The sequence below is a fragment of the Jaculus jaculus genome, chromosome 7 (genome assembly GCF_020740685.1).
Source record: "Jaculus jaculus isolate mJacJac1 chromosome 7, mJacJac1.mat.Y.cur, whole genome shotgun sequence".
NCBI classification, from domain to species: domain Eukaryota; kingdom Metazoa; phylum Chordata; class Mammalia; order Rodentia; family Dipodidae; genus Jaculus; species Jaculus jaculus.
The window spans coordinates 141,707,430-141,730,550 of record NC_059108.1 but is presented as its reverse complement, the minus strand read 5'-3'; the positions used below and the strand labels follow the sequence as shown (position 1 = coordinate 141,730,550).

At 43.3% G+C, this 23,121-nt stretch overlaps 1 protein-coding gene across 5 annotated transcripts in view; it reads left to right on the top strand.

Annotated features, from left to right (window-relative positions):
* Window positions 1-20,078, top strand: part of Gpatch2l (G-patch domain containing 2 like) — a 49,117-nt gene extending 29,039 nt beyond the window's left edge. For 3 of the 5 annotated variants that reach the window (XM_045154827.1, XM_045154823.1, XM_045154825.1), the window contains exons 9-10: window positions 10,361-10,455; window positions 18,176-20,078. In XM_045154827.1, the coding sequence (XP_045010762.1) occupies window positions 10,361-10,455; window positions 18,176-18,339 (259 nt within the window). In that variant the 3' untranslated portion in view covers window positions 18,340-20,078. The remainder of the gene's footprint in view (window positions 1-10,360; window positions 10,456-18,175) is intronic. The other 2 variants (XM_045154824.1, XM_012950458.2) reach the window with 1 other exon arrangement.
* Window positions 20,079-23,121: the final 3,043 nt, after the last annotated feature.

The window sequence follows — 23,121 nt, the reverse complement described above, 5'->3', positions numbered from 1 at the left end:
TTTCCTCTTCATCATGGAATTTTTAATGGCCCTCCTGCCTCTTGGGAAGCATGTGAGGAAGAGCTCCTTGGGGAGTGCTTCCCTTTTTTCACATGCCTATAATTACTCTCCTTTAAGAGCACAAAGAGTCTGATAACCATGCCTGGGTTGGGAAGGTTCCCTCTTGTCAGGGAACTGAGCTGAGGCTGCTTCTTGCCTGGACACTGCCAGTTACATTCTGCCAAGTACTCGCCTGTCCTTGGCATTCCAGCCGAGTTTGCCTCAGGAACAGCTTGGGGTCTCAGAATGGACCAGGAGCCACTGGGAAAGGAAGTGACCTTAGATAAGTACTCTCTTGTTTAGCCTTTCACTATAAGCCAGTAAATATTGGGAACCTAATTTTAAGGTAACACTACATGGGCATGTCCTTTCAGTATAGCTCAGGTGGCAGATGCAGTGTATGGGAGGGAGAGTTTTGTATGCCAGCCAAGAGATTTGTGGATTCAGAGGCTTTCGGACTTCTAAGTTTGGTGGCTTTCAACCCTGACTCCACTTGGGAAACATGTGAGAAGCTTGCCATGCTGGGTCTCACCATCATTGGTCCTGATGCTGTTGGTCTGGGATGAGGCCTAGGCCTGAATCATTAGAGTTTCTTGTCTGCAGTGCCTGTTGTCTAGTCTTCAACTGAGAATTGAGTTAACCCTGAGTTTCTGGAGTGCAGGACGGAGACGAAGGGCTATATCCAATGGATGTCTTCCCACAGTACATAACTGGAGAAGAGACCTTTCCTGGAACTAAATTCAAATTGAAACACATGCTCAAGATTCTCCCTTCTCTCCAAACAAGAAGCAGCATAGCCGTAAATACATCTCCTGGGCTGAGTATGTTGCTCTGACCAATCAGAGAGCATTTTAATAGTCCATTACTAATGGCAAGAGAAGGCCACCATGGAATTTCATAAAAGTACTGGGCTGCCATTGCTCCTCACTTTCCTTGAGCTTCCACAAGGCTCTCAGGAACTTGGTGCAATTATTTCCCCCTCAGAACTGAGCATCAGCACTGCTTTTGGAAAACCATCCCACATGAGTGTCGTTAGAGCCAGGAGCCAGACATGGGGAGTTGGAGCAGATTGTGTTTGTCTTTTACTGAGAGATGGGCAATACCAGCTTAAGTGATGAAATTAGGGTATAGGTTTTCTACAGTTCTAATAAGATGCTGACTTTTTGGCAGAACTGACGTTTATACATTTGCTATCTTGTAATGGGAGCGATGTGTGTAAAGGTGTTTTAATACATATGTAGTTTTTCAATAAATCTCATTGCCTTGAAGGCATATACATTAAAAAATCTTGCTCTACGTGCTGATGGTTTCCCGGCTGTGCTTCGCGGGGCTCTGGCGGGCTCTGTGTCTTGGCGTTGGGCTCGCTTTCCTCGTTTGCTCGTGGACACAGACCCGTGGGCTTCTCTTAGCTCCAGAGCTGCTTCCAGTGAAGGGTGGCACGATGGTCAGTCTATGGCTGATAAATGGGTGGGCAGAGGCCTCTTGGGATGGCATATGGACATTTGTGTGAATAAAATTCATGCCACTGTGTTGATTTTGTTGCTTTGTTGGCTGGCACTAGGATTTGCTGTTAGAGCATGAACACTCCGCTTCATGTTAAGAATTGCTGCTATGCAAACAGCAGATGGTGTGGTTGGTGTTCTGATAGGAGCGGTGCCATTGTTGTCGGAGACAGGCAGATTGTGGTGAGTCCGGAGTTCGGCAGCTTGTCCTCAGATGACAGGTTGATTGTGATGGGGAACTTTTCTTAGCATTATTACTTAGAGGAAATAGTAACTGAACTTGCCATTGCTTCATCTCTGGTACCTGTTACTAGATACCATATTTGAGTGCTTTATGACAGTTTTTAGTTTTCTCTAACTTCCGCACCCTTACCTTTATTGGGGGTGGTGATTTGATAATGCAGTGCTATTCCATTTATTCTTTCAAGTTCTGAAATAGTGAAGCACTTGTTTAGTATCTATTCATATATGTTACTTCCTTTGTAAATAAACTTTTTGTGAAATCTTTATTTTTAATCTTGTGAGGATGGCAGAGTGAATCAGCTATTCTACATTTTTGCAAGTGAATGATCAAAAGTCTCAAAGCGTCTATTGTCTTCATTGTCCATGAGCTTCCAAGCAGAAGCAGTATGACATTACGAGCATGGATATTAATGTGGAGACAGATGCAGGAGAGAATCATGGCTTCACCTGGACAAATACTCAACTTCCCTATTCCTCAATTTCCTCATGTTTGAAGTGACAAGCTTTCCTTCTCGGACTAACAGGGATAAACTGAAGTGGAGGGTGTAGCCACTCATCAGCTGGTGTTCTTCGTGAGCCGCCTCTCTCTCCTGCCCTTAGGAGCCACTTTCTAGTGTGGGGCCATGCAGGTGCTTGAGGGCCTCCCGGAGACTGTAAGAGGAGGCCTTTGGACAGTGTTTAAGTAAGAAATCGAGACTTCCTGCCCATTGGAGAGTTGAAATACCATGGGCCTGGCTCATTGTAATTCATTTTATCTGTTCACAAGCATTATGATCTGCATATCAGAGTTATGTGCCCAGCTGGCTCTGCCACTTGACAAGGAGTTTCAAAAAGCAAAAAGACGATTCAATTCATGCTATTAATTTTGACCTTTGGAGCCATAATAAACAGCCTCAGGTTCTACCCCAGGGCTTGGGAGGAAGGAACCTTTCATGAGTCCTCTGTCTGGGACGCCGGGGTGCACAGCAGCTCCTGCCCCACTCTGGTGCCGCAGCTTCAGCCACGTGTGAGGAAGTGTTTTGCGCTGTCCACAGCCGGTGCCCGCACGCCAGAGCCTTCCGCTTGATAGACACAGCCCTTGAATCTTTTGTCCTCTGTTGGAGAGTCTTGTTTACAGCAGCTCTCAACTTGCTGGCATCTTACTGCTTATGTGGAGTGATGAAAGCGTTTTCTTTTCTGCCTTTCCTCCGTATCATACAAGCCTTCCCAAGTGATAGAAAGTGCTTCTGCCCTTGTAGGTGGCATGAGATAGCTTTATGACAGCCTGCCTTGCTCTTACTATGGGAATTAAAATAGGCAGTTTTCAGGTGCTGTGAGCAGTTTCTCATAGACTGCTGAGGGTTAGGTTTGAGCTAGAGCTGAGAGAGGAACGGCCAGGGTGTCTTCCTGCTGGATAAGCCACCTCTGTTTACTACGATAATTGTGAAGTGGTTTTCTCTCCCTAGCTGCTCCTGGTGTCATAGGCCTACATTTTTCCCTTGTGTAAGTTAGTGAAAATCTTTCCCCTATTGGGTGTTTAATAAATGTCAGGTACCCTGAAGACAAAATCACCGGTGAGGCGGGGGTGGGGGGGTGGGGGGGCGGGGGGATCTGTCTGCTCTGGATGCAATCCTCTCTCGTTTTGCCTCAGCACCTGACTTGTTCCTTGATTACAGCTCATTGTCTAAGATTATTAGTCCTGTCGTGTGCACTCCTGGGTACAGGGCTCTGGCTCACTTGTCATGTATAGACCCTCTCCACACCCAGCATATAGGGCAGTCCCCATAAATTTTTGTTAAAAATAATTGAGGGGAATAAAGTTGTGATTAAGAAGACTAATTAGAATATATGATGCATATGCTCTTTGGTCCTTAGAAACATTCATTTCCCCTGATGTTACTTAAAGAGAAAGTGCCACAAATAAATACCTTCCCACACTAGTTTTGTTTTTAGCTTATGCAAAAGTGAACTTTTTCATAGCTTTTAAAAATGAGTGGTTTTGAAGGTGAACTGTGCCTTAAATTAACTTGCCACTGGCAGACAAAGACTGCTCTTGCTTCTTTTGAGTGACTCAACATCTTTGTTCTAAACCAGAAGCAGTCACTTCAGTTATTTTTATTTTTATTTTTTTGCCAACATTGGTTCTATTAAACATGCATGTATTTCTCAAAGTAATTTTCCCCCCTAAAAGTACATTCCTGCCCCAGGGACATGGTGATCTGCCCAGTTTCCTAAGTAACACTGCAGTTTGAACGATTCACCTGATCTTTCAGTTCTGTGCAGTAAAAATAAAAGTAGAAATGCTGTGTGCATGTGTGGATATAAAGAATTCTCTTTCAATTAATTGTTAATCTTCACCGTTCACCTTCACACCACTGTAGGAACTTCGTGAAGGTTTCTAAAGAAAGACATTTTCTAAAATAGTGTATTTATTGCTTTTCATTCTCATTCCTCCTACCCACTTCTCAGTCCTTTCTGGCAAGGGCCACCTCACCCTCCAGTTAGGAGCATGTGACACTCGTGGAAGTGCTGATCCCGCCCTTACGCCATAGAAGATGCGCGTGGCCAGTTCCTTACTGGCCTGCATGCCCTTATCCTGAGGCCTGGCAACAGGAGTCGGAACAATGAGCCCATCTTTTCCCTGGGTTAATCACTTAAGTACTGGGAATGATATTTTTATCTTAATTTACCTATTCTTCAGTATAAGTACTTAGAACTCTGTTATTGACTAGAGTGACTGTAGAAATTTGGTAGGCTTTTGAACTCAGTAATTTTCCACAGTAAGCAGGTTAGCAGAATTATATGGGGACAAATTTCAGAATAATCCTTTTGCTGATTCTGTGCCCATGCCATCCCAGCATACTAAATAAGGGTCTTGTTGTATGTGTGGATTCTATAAAAGCACCTTATATGATGCCAGTAACCACTTACCACTCTTGTCGAGAGATATTCCAACTCGGTCAAAATGTCAGCTTAACTTTTGCTTGCCTCTTTTGCAACCTGAAGAGCTGAAACGCCCCTTCCCACAGCATAGTTGGCAGCCTTAGAGCTCCTGCAGGAGAATGTTCAAATCTCCTCTTCCTAGCTGGAGGAGGGGCCCTTTGTGTGGAGGAAGCTGATTCTTCTTTTTACCTGTTCTTTCCGTTTCCTCTTTAAAATTTTTTTTTTGTTTATTTATATTTATTTATTTGAGAGCAACAGAGAGAGAAAGAGGCAGATAACGATAAAGAGAATGGGCGCGCCAGGGCTTCTAGCCACTGCAAATGAACTCCAGAGGTGTGCGCCCCCTTGTGCGTCTGGCTAACGTGGGTCCTGAGGAATCAAGCCTCAAACCGGGGTCCTTAGGCTTCACAGGCAAGCGCTTCACTGCCAATCCTCTTTCCAGCCCCCGTTTCCACTTCATGCATTGTTTTGTTCCCATTTTGTGAGAGTAGACCAAAGCCTGTCACAGTAAAATAACACAAAATAAGTAACACATTAAGAAAAGGAGCCAGGCTGTTAATGCACGTGAGTGGAAGGGGACCTGGAGGCCAAGTGCTTTGCTTTTCTTTCCCTTCCTCGATTTTTTTTCTTTTGGATTAGGGTCTCACTGTAGGCTAGGCTGACCTGGAATTCACTATGTAGTCTCAGGGTGGCCTCAAACTCACAGCAATCCTCCTACCTCTGCCTCCCGAGTGCTGTGATAAAAGGCATACACCACCATACCCAGCTGATTTATTATTTTTAACCTAGTATTGAATTATTTTGGGATAAACAAGAAACCAGAACTCTCTCTTGGCTAGGAAGCAGAGGCTCAGCATTTGCCATACCACGGGCTAAGGGGTCTCCAAAGTAACCCTGGGGCCCATTTCTGTAGGTTCTGAACTTGCCCTAGTGTGGCAGGTTGTTTGGGTTTCCTTCACAGCGTCTTGCGCGGAGCACCCAGCTTGCTTCTTACTGACCTAGGCTTGTTCTGGATTCTCTTCCTTTTTATCCTCTAAGCTCTCCCCCCAGGCAAGTAGAACTATATCAAAAAGGAAGAAAACTATCTTACTGTCCTCTTGTAAGAAACAGTTTGTTTCTAGAGTGTTTGCCTAGCAAACACAAAACCCTGGGTTCAAATCTTAGCACCATATAAACTGAGCATGGCAGCACAGGCCTGTAATGCCAGCACTCGGGAAGTAGAGGTGGGAAGATCAGAAGTTCAATTCATTTTCATCTACATATGGAGTTCAAGGCTCGCCTAAGCTATACAACTTTGTCTCAGGAAGGGAAGGAGAGAGGGAGGGAAGAAGGGAGGGAAGGAAAGCCCTCATGTTCTCAACTGAAGGTGTTACTTTGCCTCCCTTGAAGCACCTCTTCAAGATGTTGAGAGAATTTAAACATAGTCTTAGGAGTCAACACGCTTTCTCCTTGCTGCCACTTTTTCTGTTTTTCTGTCACTTATGCTCTATAACCAGAAAAGCCACATAGCTACAGATAGGACTTGGTTAGAAGACCTGTTGAATCAGTCAGTCTGTTTTGCTCATCACTGTGTTCTTGGTGTCTAGCACAGTGATTGCTACAGAGTCATGCTCAGTAAAAACTTAGTGAATGGTGACAGAGGCAAAACAGCTGCTGAACGGAAAGGAGATGACCACACAAAATAACATGCTTTTCCAACAAAATAGGTTAGTGACTAAAATGTTTTGTTACTCAGTTTGCTTAGAAAGCCTTCAGTTCTTTCTTAAGTTGTAACCAGAGAATTCCAAAAGGTGAAGGCTATCTGACGTTCAAGATAGCAATTAGAAGTGAGGGTCAGGGGCTGGAGAGATGACTTAGTGGTTAAGACACTTGCCTGCAAAGCCAAAGGACCTTGGTTCGATTCCCCAGGACCCATGTAAGCCAGATGTACAAGGTAGCATGTGTCTGGAGTTCATTTGCAGTTGTGGAGGTCCTGGCACTCCCATTTTCTGTCTCTCTCCCTCTCTCTGCCTCTTTGTTTCTCTCAATTAAAAAAAACTTTTTTTTTTTTTTTTTTAAAAAGTAGTGAGGGTAGAGTGATAGAAATACACCATTTGCTCCAGAGGGAAAGTGACAGGGTGGAGCTTAGAAGTTGGAGGTCATTTAATGCTGAACTGTTATCCCAGAGGTGCTAAAAAGTCATTCAGTAGAGAAAGGAATGGGGACTGAAGACCCACCTCCTAAAGGGGCAGGAAAGTACAGTTCCACCTGAGCCCTGGAGTCTATAGTAGTTGCCCTCTGTGGCCATTGCATTTTGATACATTAACAGTTTCATCTTTTTACTCAAAACATGTTATTCCTTGAAAGAGTGAGATCAGTGTTCCTGAGTAGATCTATAAAGGAGTTGATAATATGGGCCCTTAACTGTGTTACTGATATAAATCAAACATGCAGCACTGGGGAAGTGATGGATGAGATAAAAATAAATGCTGGTACTTAGTTCAGCCTGAATTGATACTCTGGGAGTTAGTATTGCTGCAGGATTTTGGGGCTTAGGAGGGGGTCTTCTAAACTTGTGAACCCAAATTTTGGGTCCTTATCCTGTTTTAAAAAGAATCAATAAAATGGACTCAAGAAAGATGAGTTATGAACTATTGAGTTTATTTGGGGGAGAATCATATTTTCACGAGGTTTATTTAGGGGAGATTGATACCTAGGAAACGGCTGGTGCAATTACACACACACACACATAGATTGGACATAGAAGCCCCATCAAATGACAGACCAGAGAGGATTAAGAAATAGTAAACGGGGCTGGAAAGATGGCTTAGCGGTTAAGCACTTGCCTGTGAAGCCTAAGGAGCCCTGTTCGAGGTTCGATTCCTCAGGACCCACGTAAGCCAGATGCACAATGTGACGCATGCATTTGGAGTTCAATAGCAGTGGCTGGAGGCTCTGGTGCGCCTATTCTTTCTCTCTGCCTCTTTCTCTCTCTGTCTGTTGCTTTCAAAAATAATAGTTCCTACTGGGCTGTCACTGGCAGCCATCTTAGGATCAGACCCAAGTTTCAGTTTTGTCAAGATGGACCGACTGGCATCTTCTTGTTCTTTCTCTGGGCTTCTATCCCTAACTACCTGAAAATAAAACTACCTTACTCTTATTCTTCCTTTAGTATCTTAATAAATTTTTGAGTACTTTTACTCTTTTCATTTTACATGTATCTCATAAAACTCAGCAGATTGTGAACATTCAATCAATGCTTTTTTTATACTTTGCATTAAAGGATAGAATACAGAGACAATTACAAAGAAATACATACTTGGTGAATTATCACAAAGTCCTAGGAAGCTGTCACAAGAAAATGAGCATTGCTAGGAAGACCCAGAGTCTCCCGCATCTCTTCTAGTCACCGCCCCTCCACTTCCTTTCCTCTTAGCATGGGGTAGTTTGAAGCAGACTAACATAGCTCGAAAAGGTCTGATGGTTCTTTTAAGGTGAAGAAGAGGAAAGATGCAGACACAGCTCTCTGTTTGCTTGTCATAACCTTCCGCCTGTCTGTCTCTTTCTGAAGTTCCTGGGGCAAGCATAACTAAATTATGTGGAAGCATTTGTACAGCTTGGATTACGGTCCCCATATGCTTAAGGACCTTGTCTATAAATGATGGAAGCCTGTTCGTGCATGTTTCTCATGGGATGAGGAGCACGATTCTGTCGTGCCACTGTCTGTTTGTCTGTGTCTTGGCCTTCGAGTGTGTGTGTGTTTGTGTCTCCATTCACACAGACATCCTGTGCATCTTTGACGGTCCATTCTGGTGTGAGAAATGAAGTATTTCCCTGTGTTACACATGGATTTAGAGTTCATTCCTTTGGCTTTTGGAATTGGTTTCCTGGAGTTTGTACCTTAACTCTTTTGTATAGGACAAAGTGACCACTGAAAGGCGATTTCACTGGAACTTGTATAATATGGTCTGTCCTCAGATTGTATAATTTTTGTCTTTTACATGTAATTTTCTTTTCTTGAGATAAGGTCTTTAAGCCCTCTCCTTGAACTCCCAGGAATCTTCCTACCTTCCCTCTCTGACTGAAATTACAATAATCTCAATTTGTAGCATACTTTGTATTCTAAAAGAAAATTCCTAGGATTCCCATCAAATTCTCTTGTTTTTTTGTTTGTAAACTGAATTGACTCCCAAGTTTTGCTCCTTAGAACAATGAGTGTATGGATATGTATTGTGTAAGTTGCTCTTTGAATAGGAAAGAAAGCTTTGTCTATTCGTTCATTATTTTATTACCTTGCTATCCAGGTCTGAGAGATGCTCTTAAGATTATTAAGCTGTGAGATTTGATTCCCTGCTGGTACCAATAGGAGTTCATCTCATGTTACCTTTTTAGACTCCATTCTTTTAAAAATGTTTTATTTATTTATTTATTTATTTGAGAGAGAGAAAGAGGCAGATAGAAAGAGAGAGAGAGAGAGATTGAGAGAGAGAGAGAGAGAGAGAGAGAGAGAGAGAGAATGAGTGCTCCAGGGCCTTCAGCTGCTACAAACGAACTCCAGACATATGCGCCACCTTGTGCATTTGGCTTATGTGGGATCTGGGGAATCACACCTCGGTCCTCAGGCTTTGCAGGCAAGCACTTTAACTGCTAAGCCATCTCTCCAGCCCTAGAGTCCATTTTCAAATGTTGTCTATTTGAGCTGTGTCTTTAAAATTGTGGCAAAATATCCTTAATATGCTGTGATTGCAGAAGCTAGCGCCACAATTTTTGGTTTTGTAGTGTGGGTGCTTGGGATCAGAACTCAGGTATTCATGCTTGAATGGCAAGCCCTTTATCTATTGAGCCATCTCCCCAGCCCAGGATTTCTGTTCTTAACCTTTTGAGACTAAGCCTCATAAGGGAAGCAAGGTATATATCTGTCAGTCAGACAGTGATTCATGGTGTGTAAGGCCTCCAGTGTTCAAGGAAAGCTTTGTGTAAAGGTGACATTGAACTTGGTCTTTATTCAGGGTCAAGCTCAAGCTAATATACAAGAAAGCAGAAAGTAGGGAACTAAGATGGTGTATCCGTTGCAGAGTCCATCTTCCACAGAATCTTGCTTTTCTGTCTTTGAACCTATCAGTGTATTTATTTTTTAAATAAGCAAATGTGCTGATGAGGGAACATAGTGTGGGCCTATAATTCATGTTTTCAAAAATCACAGAAACTCAGCATTTAACTTGTGATGTAAACAGTGTTAAAAATCCAGATATGTATTAGAAGAGTTAAAGTTCCTATTAAAATTCTGTACAAATATCTCTGCTCATACAGCATTAAACTTTTCATTATATTATCACTTGGGAGTAGGTATTTCATTAGTGAGTGTAGGACAATTGCAATTATAGTTTTCCTGAAAAATAATAAAATCAGCATGTAATGAAACATATTTATTGGGGTAAATCATGAATGTTTGCTACTCTGGAATCAGGTAAAAAGTTGGGAGTGGCAAGTGTTGTGGATTATGATTAATTCGGAATGGTCATGTGCAAAAGTATGCTATAATCACTGACCAAAGATGATGCTCATTTTGTTAGTGCTTGTCAGCAATGGGTCAGGGATTTCATCTGGTCAGTATAATGCCTTGCGATGAAAATCACAGTGTTAAAATCATTCTTTTTCTCTTCTCATTTCTACAGACAAGCAAGTGTGCACTGGGGACCACCATGTTCACGTGACATTAAGAGGAAACGGAAGCCTGTGGCTGCAGCATCTCTGTCTAGCCCTGGCACAGGTGATTGTATGCAGTCGTCATTTGTGGGGCACCTCCTGCTTGTCAGGCACTCAGTTGCAAGTTTCATATTCCCTTTCATGCAGTCTTTGTGGTAAGATAGGGTGTTTTGTTTCTGTTTGGCATAAGAAACTAGAGACCATGAGGAGGAATTTTCTATTGTTTTGGACTCTGAAGAGGTTTTTGTTGTTGTTGTTTTTACTTGGTTGTGTGGCTTTCTTGAGTATGAAGCCCTGTATTTCACTGTCAGGAGCCTCTAGTCAGCTAAGCTTTGTTGCAGCCCGTCCGTGTTAAATGCATGAAGATACAGCCAGCTGGGGTGGCAGCTTGGTCAGTAGTCAAGGCCATGTGGATTTGTTTATTTTTTAGTAAGTACACAGTGCAGTGCCCCCCCCCCCATATACAATAGAGTGGTGATAGTTTACTCGTCACTAAGTGTCTACTAAAAAACTCTTTTTTTCAATTTAAAACATTTTAGTTTTCTGTGTAGAACTAGGACTAGTTTGTAAAAGCCAAAATAATGTTTATTTTTGGTGGGGAGAGTGATAACGAGAGGACACAGGAGTCTCCAGCTGTGCTTGGAATGTGCCCAGTGTGCTGTGATATCAGAAGCTAAGCAGAGTTGGACCTATGGCGATGACATAGGAAAGCCTGGTGGTACCCGGCAGGCGTGACGCTTATGTACACGCAGGCTCTTGATCTGTGCACTTTATGTACTTGACCGCTGGTATGTTGTCAAGAGTGCTGTATGTCAAGCTTATTATAAATTATTTTCCTTAAGAAATATAGGTTGAATATTCCTAATTCAAACATCTAATGTCTGAAATATTTTAAAATGTGAAGTTTTTTTGAGCACTGGCATGAGTCTATGAGTGGAAAATTCCACATGTGCTCTCGTGTGATAGTTTGCAGTCAGAATGCGGGCACAGTAAAAACAGTGTAAATATTACCTTCAAGCCGTGTGCATAAGGTGTTTGTGAAACATAAGTTAATTTTGTGTTTTTTGTTATATCATCAAGATATCTCATTGTGTATATGCATATATTGAAAAGCGCAACAAATAATTCCCACATCCAAAGGACTTCTGGTCCTAAACATTTTGAAGAAGGCATACTGAATTTGTACTGCATATTATATGCTTAAGGTCGGTTGCTAGCTCAGTAAAGGTAGGAAACAGGCAGCTCTGAGCATACCCACTTGCCTTTACTTCGTGACTTTCAGCATACTCCGAAGTGGCCTCTTTGAGCTTCTGTGTGGGGTGACTGCTGAGTGGGCGTTCATACTGGACAGCCTTAACCACAGGCTGATGATGATTGTACGTCTTTATAGTGCTTTTCATATGCCAGGCCCTGAGCTGGTGGATACTATATAATTTCATCTTTACAGTGCCTTTCTAAGAAATATGCTATTTTTATTCCCATTTATACATGATGAGATTGATTCTTAAATCAATTGTGAAGTCACATGTTAATAAATTGTAGAGTCAAGATCAGACTCATTTTCCTATGAGTATTTATAGTCATACTTTTTATGTACAGCAGGGTTGATGTCACTCTGGGAACCTGTATCAACTCAGGTCTTCATCCACTTCTTGTTATTTGAAGAATTGAAACAAAATCTTATTTTTTTTTTTTTGTTCTTTTTTTCTCCTTATTGCCTAGCTCCCAATTTCAGCTTTTAATTTTATTTCTTCAATGCTAGGGACTAAAGCCATAGGCAAGTGCCCAGCCCAGCCCAGCCCAGCTTTCAGAACCATTAGGAAGAACTTAAAATGCTTCTTCCATATTCAAATCAGGAAATGTATTGGGGGTATTAAAGAAGACAGTAATCAGTAAACGTTTCCTCTAGTGAGCTGACTCTCTTCTCACTTGTTGACTCAGCTCTGCTTTGCTGAGCACTTTCTTTTTTCCTCTCACAACCTGAGTGCCCCATGCAGGTGAAGGACGTAGCCTGAGCCTGCGCCATCAGTCAGTAGAACAAATGGGCTTGCTCTGCCCAGCATCGGGCCATCTCGGATTCCACCTCTTTTATAGAAATGAGTGATGAAGAGAGGTGCATCCTGCTTTGCTGCTGTATTAATACACATCAGGGGCCAGCTCCTGGCACTAAATCACGCTACTGCGTACATCTGTTATCAGCTCTTCACCAGTGTGATGAACAAGACTGCAGATAGAGGCTTCCTTGTGTCATTCTCTATAGGATTTTCCTAAAAGAATAAATAGCTCAGATCTCTGCCAGCACTCTCCCTTGTCACTGTGATGAATTCAGCCTCTTTCTTTAACATGCAGCCACAAATCTTACCCCCCCCCACTGGTACAAAGTTTTGAGTTAAAATTGACTGAATTTAAAGGTATTAATATGACCAGAGGTGTGACGAATAGGAAGGACTGGGCATGTCCTCCTCCTCCTTTTGTTCTGATAGTGCACAAGGCTAGGGAAAAGGAACTTACACACATCATGACGTAGAAAATGTAGCACCAGTATTTTCTTCTTTTTGTCTCCATTCTCCTCTTTCTGGCTTTGTAACATGCAGATGTCTAGTGCACAGAGCTGTACCTTGAGTCTTAATAAGTGTACAAATCTGCTTCTAAATGTGGTACCCCAGGGCAGTGGACTAGCTCTATATGTCCTTAAAAAATATACTTAGAATCCCCAATGAGGAAGGCCTCTTCAGAAAAGGGGCAGAGAGGAGGGAAAGGATGGTACCAACATGTGATGTTTACATATAAAATATGTTCATATCTAATAATAAAATACACACACACACACACACACACACTTAGAGCCGGGTGTGGTGGCGCACGCCTTTAATCCCAGCACTAGGGAGGCAGAGGTAGGAGAATCATTGTAAGTTTGAGGCCAGCCTGGGACTACAGGTCAGACCGGGCTAGAGCAAGACCCTACTTTGAAACACACAAACACCTACAGAAAAGAAAAAAAAAAAAAAAGAATTGTTTCTCTCCAAAATTTGGGACTGAGTAGCTACAAGAACCACAAAGAGCCCAGGTGAAAACCAGACTGCCTGAAATGGTGTTCATCAGTGCCTTTGGCATGCAGTCCCACCCCTTCAGAAAGCAAACACCTGCTCTTGGCAGAGAGGACGTCTGTGCAAAGACTGGATTGTTGGAACTAGTCCTAATGCCCGTGACCATTCTTCGCAACGAGGTATGTGTCCTTAGGCCATCGTCAAGGAGGATATATAATAGTGAGCCTGTTAAGTAGTTACTCGAAGCCCCAGGCCAGTGACGTCATCAGAAGGACAGAAGTTTTGTCTGTTTTGCTCGCTGCTGAACCCCCATACTAGAATAGACTTACTGGATATTGGTTGTATTGAACGATGACATCTAAAGTTGAAACAGAGTTGCTTTGGGTGTTATCCTAGCCCGTAGTAAGCACTGAGTTGCTGTAAAAGCCACTCGTGGTCCACGTGACGTGAAGGAGGACAATAGAGCTGGGTATGTACGCGCCCTCGCCCTCTGCCTTAGGAGAAAGAGCAGTGCCTTTAAAGTGTCCCGCTCTTTTCAGAAGTAGCAGTCATCTTGTGGGGGTTGTGATTATTTTTTCAAGTAGTTTAACAAGCTGCAGAGATAGGTGTCGGCAAAGTGCTCGCCTTGAAATCATGAGGACCTGAGTTCAAGCTCTAGAACTTGCAGTTTATAAAAAGAAAACGGCCCGGAGAGATGGCTAAGCAGTGAAAGGTGCTTGTTGCAAAGACTGTCTACTTGGGGTCAGATTCCCACTACCCATATAAAGCCAGATGCACAAAGTGGCACATGCTTCTAGAGTTTGTTTGCAATGGCAAGAGGCCCTGGTGCACCCATTTCCTCTCTCTCTGTCTGTCTGCTCACAAATAAATAAATAAAAATTCTCTTCTTAAAAAAGAAAGAAGCCGGGTGTGGTAGTGCATGCCTTTCATCCTAGCACTCGAGAGGCAGAGGTAGGAGGATCCCTGAGTTTGAGGCTAGCCTGGGACTATAGAGTGACTACAGGTCAGTCTGGGCTAGAGTGAGACCCTACCAAGAAAGAGAGAGAGAGAAAGAAAGAAAGCGGTAGAAAGGGAGGAAGGAGGGTCAGTGACATACATGTATAATCCCAGGGCAGGGCAGGGGAGGTGGAGACAGGCAGAGCCCTGGACTTCATTGGCAACTCAGTCTAGTCTTGCTGCACTCCAGCACTCCAGGCCACTGAGAGACGCTGTTGCAAAAGAGGGAGACTGCGTTCCCGAGGCATGATACTCGAGCTTGTCCAGGGCTCTCCATATGCACGTGCACACAGGTGCACCTCCGCACACATAAGCATGCACATACACATTGTAGAGAAAGTAGTTCTGCTGGGCTCGGGGGTGCACACCTGTCATCCCAACACTTGCGAACTGAAGGTAGGCTGATCTGTAGTTTAAGCCTATCCTCAGCTACATGGCAAAGTTGAGGCCAACATGGGCCTCAAAAACTACACTCACACAAGTAGTTGTAATAAACACATGCGCCTCTGAACAATGTGTTGTCTGGTTTTGCATGGTTCTGTATGCCATTGTGTGAGTTCCAGCTAGTTCTGTTCCTGAGGTCCATGCATATTTTGTTCGGTCAAAATTCCCTCATTCTCACTGCCATGTGTATGGTGTTCCATTGTATGAAAATGATGGCTATACTGCAACTAAATATTCTTATTTTTTTTAATTTTTTTAAAACATGTTTTATTTTTCCTTTTTTTATTTATTTGTTTGAGAGCGACAGACACAGAGAGAAAGACAGATAGAGGGAGAGAGAGAGAGAATGGGCACGCCAGGGCCACTGCAAATGAACTCCAGACGCCTGTGCCCCCTTGTGCATCTGGCTAACGTGGGACCTGGGGAACCGAGCCTCGAACTGGGGTCCATAGGCTTCACAGGCGAGCGCTTAACTGCTAAGCCATCTCTCCAGCCCAATATTCTTATTTTTAATTAATTAATTAAGTTATTTATTATTTGAGAGAAAGAGACATAAAGAGAGAGGAAGAGAGTATGAGTATGCCAGAGCTTCCTGCCATTGCAGATGAACTCCCAATGCATGTGCCACTTTGTGCATCTGGTTTTAACACAGGAACTGAGGAATCGAACCCAGGCCATCAAACTTTGCAAGGAAGTGTCTTTAACCACTGAGCCATCTCTCCAGACCCTGCAATTTAAATATTCTCAATGAACAGTTGAATAACATCCCATTCTATGCTATTGGAAAGGTATTACATTGTTCTTACAGAGAACAAATGCAGTCCTTCTTCTGGGGCACTTCATACATTAGGATGGCTGTAGCAAAAACTAGAGGGTTGAGGAGATGGCTCAGCAGTTATACACCTGTGTTTGCAAAGCCTATTGGCTCTGGTTCAATTACCCAGAACCACATAAAGCCTGATGCAAAATGATGCGTGTATCCGTGATCATAGCGCACCTGTGCAAAAGCCCAGTGACTATCAGGTGTTGGTGAAGATGTGATTTGTCCTATGCACCTGTGAAAAAACCCAGAGAATATCAGGTGTGGTGAAGACATGATTCGTTCCCCTGAGCATTTCCAGTGGAATGTAAATGGTTCATCAACATGGAAAACTGTTCAGCAGTTTCTCAAAAAATTAAACATAAATTAAACATAAAACTACAATAGATTCTAGCAGTTCTGCTTCTGACTTACCCTAGAGAATCGAAATCAGAGATTTTTATATACCCATGTCCATGGCAGCATTAGTCCCAATAGTTAAAAGATGGAAATAGCCCAGATGTCCATGGCATGCTGAATGGGTGAACAAAGATGTGGTGCATATACATACACAGCCTGACAGCCTTCAGTGCTCAGAAACATGTTACCGTGGGTACTACTTCAGGCACGACTGTACATATGACCCTACAAGCGGTCATAAACACACCAAATATAAAGGTATGTCAGAAAGACATTTTTCCTCCCCGAAGCATGGCCCCAAGCAGCCGTTCTTAGAACAGAGTGCACAGTATGTGAATAAACCAGACTCAGGAGAGAGCCTGTGGGATTCCACCTTTATGAGCCTCTTAGAGGAGTAAATTCCTAAAAACAAAAGGTGAAATGGTAAGTTGCTAGGACTGGGGGGAGAGAAGTGGGGAGGTACTGCTTACTGGGTACAGAGTTTCCATCTGAGATGATGAATATTTTCTGGTAATAGATTTTGATGGTGGTTGTACAAACAGTGTCAGTGTACTTTATCCTACTGAACTACATAGAATGGCATATTTAATGTAAATTTTACCATAATAAAAATAACAGTTTTTCAAGGCTAGATGTTTTTACTATGGTTTGGTGACCATGTAGAAATGATAGATGAAGTTTTATGGAGTTTATTTTCAGTGTATGCATATGTGTTTATGAGGGAGAGAGACATTGAGTTGTCAAATGTATTTCATGCTGTTGTAGTTGGAATTCTGATATATATGAAATCCATTGCTCTCAGAAACTTGTATATGAACTGTATAGAAATAGTTTCCAAGCTGTTTTGTTAACCTACAGTAAGAAATTATATTTGAATATGTTTGTGGGCATTCTTACAAATCTGAATTAAGCACTGGTCATGTTATATTTCCTGTAGCATGTTTTTTCTCATTAAGAAGAAGTACTAGCCTGGTCATGAAGTGCTAAATTAATTTTGTGACCCACTATTTGCAATTCTAGGTTATATCTTTGAGAGTAGAATTACTGATGGGAGAGTGAAGTCCAGGCTACATGCATATTTTGCTGTACTTTAGTGGTTTCATTTTCAGCACAGTGAGAGGTGGAGCTGGTAGTTTGTACTACGTACTTGAGCGTTTGGAAACATGAAGAAAACGTTGGGTGGCACATTGATGGGCTAATGCTACTGGTATTCGGTAGACAGGGTCCAGACACTAAACTTCTGCACAGCACAGCTCTTCACAAGCAGAGATCATCAAAGAATATCTTTAGGAGCTTTAGTGAGCAATACTATGTTTGATAGTGTTATCATCATTATTTTTTATTTACTGTTATTTTCATTGCTGCACGGTATTAATTGGTGGCACTATTGTCTTGGAGGACTAAGGTCTGACAGCAAAAGGGTTTGTTGTCTAGTGTTTGCATTCAAGAGTTGTTACCTATGATCTTGGCATGCCTTAGTTTCCTGATCCAGCAAGTGGAGATGACAGTATTTACTTGTAAGGTGTCTGTTAAGGAATAAGGGTCTTGTGGGTGTACTGATACATGTCTACAAACCTGCTCAGGAGGCCAAGGTAGGAATGTCACGAATTTGAGTCCAGCCTGAACTAAGAAAAAGAAGTTCGTTGAGTGTTCAGTACTTAGCAGTAGAGTGCTTGGTGTATAAGTGCTCAACTGGTCTTTTTTTTTTAATGCATTGTGACTCCATACTCTGAATTTGTTCATCTGTTCATTTAAACCCATTTTCTCAGTTGGCCAAATTATTACAGAAATTCTCATAAAGGAAAAAGTGAACCTAGCTGGATGTGGTGGTACACACCTTTAATCCCAACACTCGGGAGGCAGAGGTAGGAGGATCTCTGTGAGTTCAAGGCCAACCTGAGACTCCATAGTGAATTCCAGGTCAGCCTGGGCTACAGAGAGATCCTATCTAAAAAAAAAAACAACAAAAAAACTGAACCTTATGTTGGCTACGTAGGTTAATAGAAACAAAGATTGAGAAAATTTATTTTTAAACCCATCTCACTCGACTGTTTCCCCCTTGCCTTTGTTGTTGCAAGCAGTCCCTGTGGATGCGCCGGAGCCAGCCGTGCCAGCAGCTCACGCCCAGAAGCCGGCAGGCGCCGTGTGGCTGGGCAGGCCCTGCGCAGCGGAGAGGGCCGCCGACTCCACTCCAGCTCCGTTCTTCAAAACTCCGCCCGAAAAGACCTCTGGATGTAGCTAGAGCACCTGGAGCGGCCTGGGTGCTGTTGAAACTTGGTATTAGGCGGTCTTCAGGACCCCAGTTGACATTCCTGGTCCTCTCACCACCAGGACCAACTCCTCTTCACACACAGCAGTGGACTCTTTCTCGTCATACTGGGGGGAGGGGCTTTCTTGAAAAGGGGTGATCGTCTGTGCTGCTCTGTTACCCACCGTTGAGCTGCAGCTGTCCTCTCAGCGCTGTTGCTTTGTGGCAGCTGTGTCATTGTTCCCGGAAACTAGGAACCGCTTTTCGTTCCTTCGGTGTAGAGCTCTTGACAGCCTTTGAGGAAATCCTGGATTCCTAACGGAGTTGTGTTTGTATGTGATAACACTGACCATTGGGTGTTAGTTCGCTCAGAGTGCCAGTAAGATAGGTCAGCCTGTTCTCAGTTTGGGACCTCACAGAAGTCACCAGCAGTCGGGCCCCCGGGGGCACGTCTTCTCTTGCCTGAAGATGGTCTGGTCCACCAGCTGCACTGCACTTGACCTCTCCTCACGTTTTGTGTTCTCTTGAGAGAAGACATGTGTGCGCACACAGATCCGTGTAATGAAGTGAGGAAGGCGGTTTAGGCACAGCCAATCACCAGTGGATGATGTCTTACTGCTTCATTCCCAGTGGAAACCTTTATGTCCTAAGCGTGACCTCACTGTTATTGTTACGTAGGTCAAGCACCTGCCGCAGAAACTCACACTCTGTTCTAAGAACGGCTGCTTGGGGCCATGCTTCGGGGAGGAAAAATGTCTTTCTGACATACCTTTATATTTGGTGTGTTTATGACCGCTCGGCTGCATGTAGGGTCATATGTACAGTCGTGCCTGAAGTAGGATGCCACTTTGTCAAAATGAGGAATAAGTGACTGCCGGGAGCTGCTGGAAAAGAAACCTACGCTTTCTCAAAAGTATTCTCAGGAGTGTCCGTCGTGATGGAGCCTGCTTGACAGGAAGCTCTCCTGCTGTACCAACCGGGTGCTTTACTCAGAAGCAGTGGACGCAGCGTGTCGAGCGCTCGCTGCTTTGCTCACCGGAGAGAACTCTTCCCTCCCATGTGCGCTCACCTGTCTTAGGTAGCAGGTGGGCCAAAGCCTCTGTTCCCCAAAGTGTGCTTGGTCCCTTCCTCCCACACAGAATATAATTAATGTGTGTTTCCTTTAAATATTACAGTTCATATTGGTGGAACTCAGCACTTTCTGCATTACTGAAGTGGGCAGGTGGCTAGTTGCAAATCTTGTTGGAAAAGATTTTTCCAATGAGCATGGACTGGCCATGCTAGCTGAACATGACCATCACGCGGGAGTGGGGAGGGAGGCTCAGTTGGAGTCATGGGCTGGAGGCAGTAACACTAAAGCCATCCATTCCCCTCAGAATCAGCCTGGTTCTCCCCCAGAGGCGCCCATGGGGTTTCAAAGCTGCGCCCTCACGAGCATGGAGAAGGGGGCACTCTTGAGTTGTCAGGCATGCAGGAAGGTCTTGTCACAAGCATTCTCAACTAGTCCCCACAGTGGCCCATGGCCCATATTTCTGACATTCTTGGTTGGTTTAAGGGAGAGATCTTTGGACGATACTTGTTTTCTCCTCGCCAAACAGTGGAGAGTGCAGAAATTGGCCGCCTGTTAATAGCCCGTAAAGACTGCCTCAGTGCGGGTGCAGAGGTGTCCAGCGTCTATGTTACATGCTGTCTATTAGTGCTTTCTACCTGCACATTAAAGTACTTGATACACACGACTTTATTTACATTTCAGACATCTCTGCAAAGCCATGCATTTTACAGAGGCGGAAACAAAATTGCATGATTTGTTCCAATTTGCATGACTAAACCAGGACTAAAACCCTACCTGTTAACACTTTCCTGTTTTGGGTTAGAATCCGTTGGGGGTTTTTGTTGTTGTGTTTGGTTTTTTGAGGTAGGGTCTCACTCTAGCCCAGGCTGACCTGGAATTCACTATGGAGTCTCAGGGTGGCCTCGAACTTATGGTGATCCTCCCACCTCTGCCTCCCGAGTGCTGGGAATAAAGGTGTGCACTACCACGCCCAGCTAGAAATCTGTTGGGTTTTGTCCATAGGCCTGGGTCAGTCTTTGCACAGAACATTTTATTATCTTTGTAGCGTATCCTTTTCTACACATCCTGAATACTCTGGACAGGGATCACCCAGGATAAAAGCTCTACTTGTACTAATTGAATAAATTTGTTTGCCTGCAAGGACAGATTACTCAGCACACAGATACATTCCAGTACAAAGTTGTAAATTGTGCTCCTCATCTTAACATGTATGCTAAAGGAATTCAACTTCCTCTGCTTCCTGATACTTAAGTATCAGGTGTATTTTAACTCTTAAATTTCCATTTTTATATGGCACACTGTGTAATGTCATAAATTTAGAAAATTCTGCTACTTTTCAAACAATGATATAGTTTCACAATTGGGTTTTGTAAGTCAGCATTGGAGAAACCCATAGCCTGATTTATTTGTAAGCTCACACATCTGATCTGCTCAGAAGTGTTTCTGGAGCAGAGCTCCACAGTTTGTGTTTCCAAGTTCTGGTTTATCCCAGCTGGCTATGCAGATCGTCTGTCTGTCTGTCTGTCTGTCTCTGTGTGTGTTTGCAGAGGTGAAGAAGTCATAACATCTACTTGCATGAAGTCCATTCATAAAAAGTTAGCTTTACTTACAAGTTTAAAAGAATTTGAAATTATTTTCAGATGCAACATTTTAAAAGTTTTTTTAAATTTTTTAATTAAGATCTTTTTTAAAAAATTGTATTTATGTGCAAACAGAGAGAGTGAGAATAAGTGTGCCAGGGCCTCCAGCTGCTGCAGACGAGCTCCAGATGCATGTGACACTTTGTGCATATGTCTTTACGTGGGAACTGGCTAATCGAACTCAGGTCATTAGGCTTTACTGGTAAGCACCCTAACCACTGAGCAATCTCTCCAGTCCCAGGCATTGGATTCTTTAAAAGTCACTTGCAATTACAGGTTTCAGATGACATTGTTGCTGGGCTATGAAATAGGCTCTAAGCAAGGTAGTTCTTACACCAGATGACCCAAAGTTGATAAATAATGCTTCTTTCTTTGGGACTTATGAATGAATTTCTTTGTTAAGTAAAGCTCAAAAATGTAAAGCAATGGGCTGGAGAGTTGGCTTAGCAGTTAAGGGGCTTGCCTCTAAAGCCTAAGGACCCATGTTCTACTCTCCAGATCCCACGTAAGCCAGACACACAAGGTTGCACATGCGCAAAAAGATAGTGCACACCTCTGGAATTTGATTACAGTGGTTAGAAGCTCTGGTGTGCCAATTCTCTCTCATTAAAAAAAAAAAAGTACTATAGTGAGACCCTACCTTGAAAAACAAAATAAAGTAAAGCAAGTATTTATTTATGGACTTAAAAAGATTAATCTGATAATGCTTTGCATTTTGGGATCAGAAACAGTGCACACAGATTACATCATATATCACATATTGTGTATATTATGTTATTATATGCTTCCCATCCCCGGAAAGAAGGCAGTAGATGAACCTCAGCGGTAGAAGTTGTAGTCAGTGTCTTGTGAACCCTTCTTGAGTTCAGAGCTGATTGGCATGCTCAGGCAGCCCTGGAGGCTGTCTAGAGAAGATCATGGGGTCGCGGGAGCCATTTGCTCTTGTCGGCTGCTGAGGCTGGGAGAAAGGGGAACAGAGAGAATGGGCTCACCAGGGCCTCCAGCCACTGCAAGTGAACTCCAGATATGTGTGCCCCCTCGTGCATCTGGCTAACGTGGGTCCTGGGGAATCAAACCAGGGTCCTTTGGCTTTGCAGGCAAACACCTTAACTGATAAGCCATCCCTCCAGCCCTAGTTTTACTGTATTGCCTTACCTGCTACTCCCATTACCACAATGAGCAGAGTGATTGCTGCTGGCACCAATCAGAAAGTGTCCCTAGTCCCTGAAGAAACTGAAAGAGACAAGATGAGGCGAATGTAAGTTCTGCCACCAGGCAGTAAACAAGTGGTCCAGAGAAGCTGTCCCCTCGTGTTATGTATGATCTCAGAAAGATGAACACCCCATGCCTGCAAGTGGCAATGTAGAAAAAGGAGAAAGAAAACGAGTGTGCATTGTAAGGTTTCTCAAAAACAAGCCTGGCAAAACAAGCTGGGAAAAATAACACATTTTCCTGGAAGTGTGTTTAGTCGCTTGGCAAAATTGCTGGTGTGGGGGCTCAGCAGGTTTCAAGCACAGTTTCTGGAGGATAAGGCTTGTCCTGCAGATGCTCACAGGAGAGAGGAGGCAGAGCAGCGCCTCTCGCAGGCGGGTAGCCTAGCCACACACTTTTGCCTCACCAGCACTAGAGTCAGCCTGAGAGTGAGGGCCTGAAGGCTTTCAGCCAACCCTTCCTCTGGGGGACTCTGGTGCAGGCTATTCTTAGAAGTACATACTGCCAAATTGAAAAGAAACGTAGGTAAAGACAGGTCTTGGGTATGATTTTTTGCAGAAGCTTAGTATCTGTTGCCCATATTTTTCCCTCTCAATCTCCTGTATGGTTGGAAAATATTAGGAAAGGATGACGTTTAAGAAAATATTTCATGACCATGTGTAAAAAGATGAAAATAACTTGAAAATGGGTCAATATATAAGAACAAATTAGGAGTTTTTGACTGATAGACATTTTTCACAATTGGTAGGAAAAATGTAAGATACTATGACCTGTGAGTTTAACTGTGTGTTTATTACATCTTAGTTCTAACAAAAAGCACCATACTTTTTCCAGGATAATTATGAATGCTTT